This window comes from Protobothrops mucrosquamatus, unplaced genomic scaffold, assembly GCF_001527695.2.
Source record: "Protobothrops mucrosquamatus isolate PMUCROS unplaced genomic scaffold, P.Mucros_1.0 scaffold584, whole genome shotgun sequence".
NCBI lineage: Eukaryota > Metazoa > Chordata > Lepidosauria > Squamata > Viperidae > Protobothrops > Protobothrops mucrosquamatus.
In genome coordinates, this window is record NW_015386884.1 from 149,766 (window position 1) to 159,581 (window position 9,816).

Below are 9,816 nucleotides of genomic sequence, written 5' to 3' on the forward strand. Positions count from 1 at the left end.
TCACGATTGCATTTTGGGATGCTGGGCTACTGACTCATATTTATGGCTATTTGTAGCATCTGTGATCATGTTTATATTTTTTGCAGGAAACTTGACATTTATTCTGATTTCTGGAGGGGAAAAAAAAGGCCATGGGCTAAAATGGGTTTGCTTAACGACTGCCACAAAACAGGTTGCAAAATCAGGCGTGGCCATTTTGTGATCCACTTAATGACAGGCATGACTTACAACTGTAATTCCAGCCTCAACTGCGGTCGTAAGCCGACCTCAGAATCCTGGGCCTGATTCCTTTCAGTCCATAGACACATCTCGCAACGCAAAATAATTTGGTCTTTTCGACTGGTTGAGGCTTTAAAACGTTTTGGCGTCATTGATGGGTTTAATTTAATTTCTCCTGTTCTTCAGCAAAACCAGCCAGCCACATTTAAACGAGCACGTTGGGCACACTCTGTTTAATTGTAGAACGCCAGAATGTTGGCACGGGGTACGCCCTTCCTTGTAAACATTGTCTCAAAGAAATCCGGGCACAGTCACAACCGAAACCCATGTGCCACTGCCAGAAATGGCTTGGCCCAGCAACGTAATGGGTCAGGATATCACCTGTTCAGTTTCAACACAGGGAAATGTATGCCTCTCTATATTATTCAGCCTTCCCCTGTCTCGGTGTTTCTCAACCGTGGCAGCTGGAAGATGGGTGGACTTCAGCTATGCTGGCTGGGGAATTCTGGGAGCTGAAGTCCACCCGTCTTCCAGCTGCCACGGTTGAGAAACACTGCTATTTGCTGCTTTCCAGATATGCCAGGTTTCATTTGAGGAAGGCTGCTATAGCATCTTCCCAGAGAAGACCCCCTCCCCAAAAATCTCTCCACCCCAGCCCCCAAACTCTTAACTTCTCAGGCAGCCAAACCAAATGAGTAAAGGTGGGCAGGATCAACAAATTTAATCTGTAAGTTAAGGAGTGGTGTTGGTGGCGATGGTTTTCAATTAAAACAGGCTATTTATATCGTATGTACAAAAAACAGAACCCATATTTTCTTTTTTTTAAAAAAAGGATAGTTTACACCCGTTTCCAACTTTCCTGCATCCCTCGTTTTTTTTTCACCTTGATCTATGTAAATCGAAAGAGTCGAGCAAATTCATCCAGACCTTCAAAATTAAAAAAAAAAAAAAAAAAGGGAGAACTACAAGGTTGAAGGTCCACAAATGCTCCGCAGAGTCTCCTTTGATGGCCAACTCTTGGCCGCTCGCAAGAGGGCGCCGGGACCCCCGTGCTCTGTGCCCCATTTGTTCCGGGCTGCTGGATAGAGAAGGGTCTGAGAGACCCAACAAACTGCCCCCCCTCCAAATCAATCTGTTCCTGCCAGCATTGTGTTTTGGTACACCCACAGTGTGTCTCTCTCAATGGGGTGATGATCAACGTGTTCCTTCTAGTCCCCCACTCTGCGGTAATCAAAGAAAGGGTCCGGCAGTGCCAAATTCATTCATTTTCTTCCTTTCTTCTTCGTAGCGCTAGAGTTCCCGGCACCGGGTTTCAATAGGCCACTGTTTCAGAGTCTCCTGGCGTGGAAAAAAGCACGTGGGCTTTGGCGTTGATGAAATAGGTGGCCACGAATGAGACAATGAGGATAACGAGGCCCAGCACCAGGGTGATGATCTGCAGGGAATCAAAAGGGAGGGAGTCAGGCGTGGAAGGAAGGGAAGGGATCTGAAAGAAGGGGAAATTACAGGTCACCCTCAACTTACAACCATTTATTTAGTGACTGAAGTTATGTCAGCACTGAAAAAAGTGACTTATGACCGGTTTTTACACTCGTGAACACAGCAGCATCCCCGTGGTCGCGTGATTAAGATTCCGATGCTTGGCAACTGGCATGTCTTCATGATGGTTGCAGTGTCCTGGGGTCATGTGATCCCCTTTTGCGATCTTCCCACAAACAAGGTCAATGGGGGAAGCCAGATTCCCTTAACAACTGCATGATTCATTTAACAACTGCAGTAATTCACTTAACAGTGGCAAGAAAGGTCATAAAATGGTGCAAAACTCAGACAGATTGATAGATAGGACAGATAGGTAGGTAGGTAGGAAGGATAGATGATATAGAAATTGATAGATAAAAACAGATGATAGATGAGCAGGGGGTTGGACTAGATGACCTCCAAGGTCCCTTCCAACTTTATCATCATCATTATTATGATAAAGATAGATAATAATAGATAGAAATTGATAATAGATGACAGCTCATGATTGACAGATCATAGTTGATAGAGACTGATAGACGATAGATAATAAGAGACGAGATTGAGGGATGGGTGGATGGATGGATGGATGGCGAGGGTTACACTTCAGCAGGCCAATCAGCCCCCTTTGACGCCTCACCTCCAGCTCTTTGCTGGCGACCAAGAAGATCCGTCCGTGAAGCTCCTTCCAGCGACTCTCCGTCCAGGTGGAAAACTCGGTGGAGCCCCACTCTCGGAGCTCGAAGGCCGGGGAGGAGGCTGGCGTGCGGCGGACAGTCAGCCTGACGCAGAAGGGCTTGCGGGGAGAGCTGGCGTTGGGGTACGGGGAGCCCTGAACCCACATGTAGTCATACAACTGCGGCAAAGAAAACGCAGGCGGAACAGAAGCAGAGCCCAGTTATTAATGTGCTGCTTTGAACATTAAAGCTTTAGCATCAAAGTTTGTGTAACGATTATGCCGATGTCTTGTTGTCGGCTCTATTTTTTATTTTTTTGTACCTCAGCTGTTGAATGGGTATGTTGTTTTTATAGCTATGTTTTTTTTTCCCCTTTCCGTTGTTAGCCACCCAAAGTCATGAATCTGAGAGAGGCGGGTGTATAAGCTGGATAAATGAAATGGAGGAACCAAAGGCGAACGAGGGATGGCTTTGATACGCTGGATTTGCACAAATGGCTCTTTCCCAGATAAGCCCTGAGGGGCTGGGCAGAGGAAGAGACCACTGCTGCGGGGTCAGCTTTCATGACCCCAGGAGGCCTCCACAGCTAGATCTTCACTTACAGCCACTTGTTCAGTGACCATTCAACGTTACGACCACCCTGGGAAAAACGACAGGTGGCCGTTTTTTCACACTTACGACCGTTGCAGCCTCCCCAGGGTCACGTGATCAAAACTTGGATGCTTGGCAACTGACTCGTATTTGTGACGGCTGCCGCGTCCCGGGTCACATGACCCCCTTTTGCTGACAAGCCAAATCCGTGGGGAAGCCAGATTCACCTAAGAACCACCATGTTGCTGACGACTGCAGCGATTCGCTTAACAGCTCTGGCAACGAAGGTCATAAAATGGGGCAAAGCCCACTTTCCAGCGGTCTTACAGAAATCCTGGGCTCAACTGTGGTTGTGGGTCGAGGGCCGCCTGTAACACCCTGAGGTTTACTGGCTCTTATGCTCCACTTTTATGCCGGGAGGCCTCCGTCGGCTTCCAATCAAAACCGCTGAACCGGCTGGGAATCCCCAGTGGATGCCCAATGTTAGGATCGGGGCTAGCTGGGCCCCCGGCTCGCCATACGCTCAGGATCTGTCTCTGTCTGTCTCTGAGGCGGGCAAGCCAGGGACCAAGAACCTCAAAAGGTCACCGAATCCTGTGCAAACGTGCTGGGAGATTAACGGCCCCACCCGAGACCTCCTCCAGATGCCTTCAAAGCTCAGGGGGTGGGGGTGGGGGCACCTGGAAGGGGAAGAGGTGGGCAGCTTTCCCCAGGGTTTCCCCATTAGGTTTCCACCCCCCCCCCCGGGCCGGTTGTTTTCCAGAATTTTTTATCCAGTTTTTTAAAAACAAAAACAAAACAACAACAACAACAACAACAGTGCTTGACTAGAGGACGAGGAGCTCACGTCTTCCTTGGAGGCTCTGCAATGCTCCTTGGTGATGTTGTCCCCGAGGCGGGTCCCAGTCAGGTTGGCCAAGACAGACTGGACCAGGCTGGTGGAGTTGACAGGACTGGAGACCGCGATGTAGTACTGGAGGGGCTCATCGCCTGGGAGGGGGCAGCAAAAAAAGGGGTGGGGGTTCAAAAGGAACCCTCTGGCAGCAGCTTCACCCCTGAGGATCTCTCTCTCATTCTCTCTCTCTCGTTCTCTTTTTCATTTTCTCTTCTTTCTTTCTTTCTCTCTCTCTCTCTCTCTCTCTCTCTCATTCTCTTTTTCATTTTCTCTTTCTCTTTCTCTCTCTCTCTCTCTCTCTCACACACACACACACACACGCCTCACCCAGAGGCCCTTTGAAATCTGGCTTAGTGATGGCCTGGAACCAGGAGTTGTTGGACTGGATCAGGAAACCATACAACATGCGCGTGACCTGGAAGTAAAAGGCAAAACGACAAGCCAGAAAGGTTCAAAGAGCAGCACCTACTAAACTACCCGTAAAATTTTTACTCCTGGTAAAACTTTTAGTCAATGTATTAAAGTTTATTTATTAAATTTAATGGCAAAAGCCATTTGCCCAGGATGCAATTGGGTCTCCTGCCTTGGGCAGGGGTGGACTAGAAGACCTCCAAGGTCCATTCCAGCTCTCAGATTCTACGTTCTACGAGATGCTGCTCCATTAAGTGGCCGTCTGGTTCCCGATGAGATGGGGAAAGGTACTCGGTGTCCCCCCCCCAACACCTGTGGGTTAGGTAACTGCCTCCCCTGGCTTTCGAAGAGGATGGGAGCCTTGGGTCAGAGACGGCCAATGGCCCCTTGTGGCCCAGAGCAGGATTTGAAAAGAGGGTGCGGAACGCCCTTCCCTCAGAGGCCCTTTTCCATGGACTTGGTGGGACCTTCCCTTTTGAGAGGAGGTTGCTGAGTCAGCGGTGAGGAGGTGACCTCCTAGCACCCCGAATGATCAGTCCACATTATTTCCTTGTTACAGAGTGGATATTGAACGTTATATATATTTTGTAATTGTTCTTGTGCATCTCAACCATTGCTCAATTGCAATAGAGTAAATTAATAATCAGATTACTAGATCTCTCAAGAGAAAGGGAGAAAGTCCCATGATTGGTGGGCTTAACATAAAGTGATGGAAGGAGGCAAACAGGAATTCCAGAAAGCAGGAGGGGGGGGGGGAAAGCAGGAATTCCCCTCGGCACCTGGCCTGCCTCTCCAGACTGGTTGAGTGAATTATATCTTGGGCCTAATTCAGAAGCATCTCCTGTAAAGCAGTTGGGAAAGAGCATTTTGCCAGCCAAAAGATCTGGGATTCTTCCATGCTTTTCTCTTTCTTCTCCTTCCTTCCTTCCCTCTCCCTCCCTCCCTCTTTTTTTCTTTCTTTCCTTCCTTCTCATTCTTTCTTTCTCCTTCCTTCCTTTCTTCCCTTCCTTGTTCTTTCTTTCTTCCTTTCTCTTCCTCTCCTTTTCCTTCCTTCTTCTCTTTCTCCTTCCCCCTTCCCCCCCCTTCTTTCCTGACCACCCGTACTATTCCTACAAATAACTCAAAGTGGTGAACATCTCTCAGGCACCTTCCTATTTTCCCTAGAACAACAGCCCCCCACCCTGTGGGGTGTGCTGGGATGAGGGAATGGGCCGGCCCCAACCCTCCAGAGAACCCCTCAGCACCCACCGTTAATGGATCCGCCTGAATTGACGAGGCGTTGCCCCCTCCTCCGGCCATCTTGTAGAGCGTGCGGCCCACCACGGTGGCTACTGCAGCTAAGGACTGGGAGACAGGAAGGAGGATCAAGGCAACCCAGCCAGCCAGACAATCCAAGTTTGCCCCCCCTACCCCGATCCCGCCCTCCCCCGGAGAGACGGGCCCAGCCCACCTTAGCTGTGTCCGTCACGTGATTCAGGGCCTCCTCTGGGGTCAGCCCGGAATAGTTCAGCCGGATGTTCTCGGGGGTGTCGTAGATGCTCTGGTAGTACCTGTGGGAGGGAAGGAGACGATGCGATGGTCTGGGGGGGGCAGGGAGGGGAGGAGGGGTCCTTGAGGGAGCAGGTGTGGGGAGGAGGGGTCCCTTGGGACTGGGAATGAGGGGGGGATGAATTTGGGCTTGGCCAGAAACCCAGCCTCCCCCCAGCCCTTCCTCAAAGCGACGAAGGAGGGCTCGTCACCTTCCTTTATTCGTGGCAGAAGCGTCATTAAAATTTTAATTTTAATTATTGTAATTAACTTGGCTCTTTGGCGGCTTTGCCTGTTTGATGAGCTGAGGCTTTTTATTAGAAAGCAAGGGGGGAGGGGGGGGAAGAGACCTTTGCCAATGACGTCCCCAAATCCGAAAGGGAGGCCAGTCGCACATCCCAGTCAGCGTTTTTCGACCGTGGCGACTTTTAAGATGCCTGGACCTCAACTCCCAGAATCCCCCAGCACGCGGTTCTGACTGGGGAATTCTGGGAGCCGAGGTCCACACATCTTAAAATCGCCAAGGCTGAAAAAATATTGCCGTGGACATACAAGTAATCCTTCACTTAGGACAACTGAGCCCAAAAATTCTGTTGCTAAACAAGACGGTTGTTAAGTGAGTCACTGCAGTTATCAAGTTAGTGACCCAGTTGCTCAGTGAATCCAGCTTCCCCATTGGCTCCTCAGCATGGCAGAAGGTCGCAGAAGGGGATCACGTGACCCCCGGGACGCTGCGACGGTCATAACTATGAGCCAGTGGCCAAGCGCCTGAATTTTGATCATGTGACCCTGGGGAGGCTGCAACAGTCATAAGTGTGAAAAGGGGTCATAAGACACTCTTTTCAGTGCCCTTGTAACACTAGACCAGTGGTTCTCAACCTGTGGGTCGGGACCCCATTTGGGGTCGTTCGACCATTTCACGGGGGTCGCCAAGCAAGGCTGTCCGCCATTTTTTTTGTCCGCCATTTTTTTGTCCGCCATTTTTTCCCCTTTTCCGGCGGGTGCCTTACCTCCCTTGGGCTGGGCCAGCTGGCGGTCGGCCTGCTCCGTCTCTGCCGCTTGCCAGCTACGCCTCGGCCGGCGCAGGGGGCGGAACCACGCATGCACGGCGCTCCTGGGCAGGGAAAGTCCTCGACTTACGACCGGTTGGGTAGTCCTTGACTTACGACCGGTTTAGTCCTTGACTTACGACCGGTTTAGTCCTCAACTTACAATCGGTTGGGGTCGCGGCATTAAAAAGGTTGAGAACCACTGCACTAGACGGTCACTAAGTGAGCTGTTATAGGTCAAGGGCTGCCTGTACGCAGCGGCTGCAACATCTGGATTTCCCCTGGCTCTCTCTCTCTCTCTCACACACACCCCCTTCTCTTCTCCCCCCCCCTTTGCTTTGTTTCCAAGCGGTCCTGGAGGAGCAGATGCTGCCTTCTGGATGCTCGGCTGCTGCTCGCTCAGCCCCGGCCGCCAGCCAGACGCCGGGAACGTCGGCCAGGCCAAAGTGGGTTTTCTCCTGGTTGTCAGAACAATTACGTTGCGCCTCTTTAATTACACGGCACGCGTCTGTCTTCCCTCCGCCTGCCCCCCCCGCAACCAGCGACTGCTACGCTCTTTCCTGCGCGCGCGCACACACACACACACACACACACAAACCCCGGCTTCTGCTCAGCTCCCGGGCTCAGGTCAAAGGGGGTCTGGGCTTCCTCCCTTTGTCAAGTTGCTGAAAAAAGTGACTTAGGACCATTTTTCACACTTATAACCATTTGCAGCATCCCCCCTGATCACGTGATCCAAATTCAGACGCTGGGCAACTGGCATGTACTTATGACGGTTGCAGTGTCCCTGGGGGTGTGTGTGTCACGTGATCCCCTTTGGCAAGCCAAGTCAAGGGGGAAGCCAGATTCCCTTTACAACCATGTTACTAACTTATCAACTGCGCCGATTCACTTAACAACTGAGGCAGGAAAGGTTGCCATCTGGGGTAAAACTCAGCTGCAGAGCAGGGCTCGTCAAACGTGGCTCGTCAAACTTAAAAGTTGCCAAGCCTGGAGACCTCTGGGCTGCAGCCCGTCTGCTGAAGAGGGTCCCTCGTCACCTGTTCTCGAAGTGGGAATAGTGGTCAGCCAGGACCACCCCGGGGATCTGCTGGACCCTCAGGAACCGCTGGAAGGAGGAAGGCGGGAGCGGCTGGCTGACTCCGATTTCACTCATCACCACGCTGGTATTTTCGCTGCTCTTGTTCAAGGCTTCCATCATCTTTTGGATGTTTTGCTAAGGCAGGGGGAGGCCGAGAGGAAAGACAAGTAGCTCAATTATGCAACGAACTTGGAATGCAGCAAGGAAGATCCTTGCAGACATACGTGTCCCAGGATCCAATCTGAGTCGGTGCACGCATTCAGTTTCACAGGTACTAGGTTTGTTGGTCAAGCAGGTACAAAAATAGCCCTAAACATGATTGAAGCCTGGGAAATGGACCCCTTGCCAGTCAATAGGAGTGCTGATTTACTACCAGTTTATGAGGCACGTATCAATGACTTCCTAGCCGGCCATCAACACCCCGATTAACAACCAAAAACCACACACAACCATATAAACACAACGTGTCCATATTCTGGAGAGAGAGAGAGAAGTTCTCTGGGGAGGGCCCAAGTGCAAGCCTGAAAGCCTGGAAGAGTAAACCTCTGGTCCCTGTGACTGACTCAGACTGGATCGTGACATTTTCCTTGCACCCCTTAGCGTCCTTAGCCTGTCCTCTGGGACACTTTACAAATGCTTTAAGGCTTTCGTGGTCACCAAAATGGGCACCCTGAGGGCATCGTGCCGAGACAGAGGGCATCGGCCCACCCAGAGTGGCGCTGAGCACCGCAGAGAGCGCCTCCCAGGCGAGAGTTCTCCAGGGGCAGGAAAGTCCCCCCGGCATTCAGAGGAGAGGATGGCTGCGTCTCCTCAGGGTTCCTTTCGACTAACGAGGAGGCCCAAGGAAGGCTTCCAAAGGGGACTGAGAAAGCAAGAGGGGGCATCTGATGGCTCTTGCCAGGGAGTAGGGATGCAGCCCCGGTCAAGAAACCCGGTCAAGGCCGGGGAGACCGAGGAGAAGGCCACCCTGGCTGGAAGCTGCTAGTGAGGGGCATCAGCTGGACCTGACCAGGAGCAGGAAGGCTTCGGCTTCTGGAGGCCAAAGAGGAAGGCCAGAGGTTCTGGGCGAGGGAGCAAAAGCAGCAGCACCGCACAGGGGACCAAGATCAGGGAGGAAATGGCCTGAGAACAGGAGGGCCTTTGTTGTGTTGTTGTGCTTTTTGCAAGTTGCTCGAGATGGGGAGGAGAGGGAGGAGGACTCTGGGGTCCTTGGAGCTCTCTGAGGTTGGTTGTTTTCTTGTAGACGTTTCATAGCACAACTATGTAACGTTATCAGTGCTAGAAGGGCTTGTGGAGTGGAGGAAGGAAGGAAGGAAGGAGGAAGAGGAAAAGGAGGACTCTGAGCTTGGTGGGTTTTTTTGCAGGCATTTCAGTGCCCAACTAAATAACATCATCAGTGCTGGAAGGGAGGGAGGGAGGGAGGGAGGGGGGATCTGTGGAGGAGGAGGAGGAGGAGGAGATGCTGATCCCTCAGGTGAGGGACACCTGGCAAAAAAAGAAGGCCGGCATCTGTCAACATGTCTGCAGTGACGTGAGGGACAGAACGGACCATGTGGTGTTCAGCAGAGAAGCCAGGGACCTCAGAGCAGAAGCTGGCTGTGCTGGATCAGACCCCTGGCCCACCTAGCCCAGCCATCTGTTCTTGCCGTGGCCAACCAACTGTCCGAGGAAGCCCGCAAGTCTCCCAGCAGATGGCCGTCAGAGGCCGTCCTGCTGCAGCCGAGGCCGAGAGCCATGGATCCATACGGGCCCGTTGGAAGCCAACTTCGGCATCTTCCTTGTGAGCAGGGAAGGAAGGAACCGGCAGCCAGGCCAACGTCCCTACCTCAATCTCGGGGTCCATTCGAG

The 9,816-nt window shown here is 51.9% G+C and overlaps 1 protein-coding gene across 1 annotated transcript in view; it reads right to left on the reverse strand.

The window, feature by feature from the left end:
- Positions 1–924: 924 nt before the first annotated feature.
- NCSTN (nicastrin) overlaps positions 925–9,816 on the reverse strand; it is a 24,623-nt gene continuing 15,731 nt past the window's right edge. Inside the window, exons 10-17 of the mRNA XM_029284425.1 lie at positions 8,626–8,704; positions 7,928–8,103; positions 5,762–5,861; positions 5,560–5,655; positions 4,228–4,315; positions 3,853–3,995; positions 2,378–2,593; positions 925–1,654 (exon numbers count right to left, since the gene is read on the reverse strand). Of these exons, the coding sequence (XP_029140258.1) occupies positions 1,532–1,654; positions 2,378–2,593; positions 3,853–3,995; positions 4,228–4,315; positions 5,560–5,655; positions 5,762–5,861; positions 7,928–8,103; positions 8,626–8,704 (1,021 nt within the window). The 3' untranslated portion in view covers positions 925–1,531. The remainder of the gene's footprint in view (positions 1,655–2,377; positions 2,594–3,852; positions 3,996–4,227; positions 4,316–5,559; positions 5,656–5,761; positions 5,862–7,927; positions 8,104–8,625; positions 8,705–9,816) is intronic.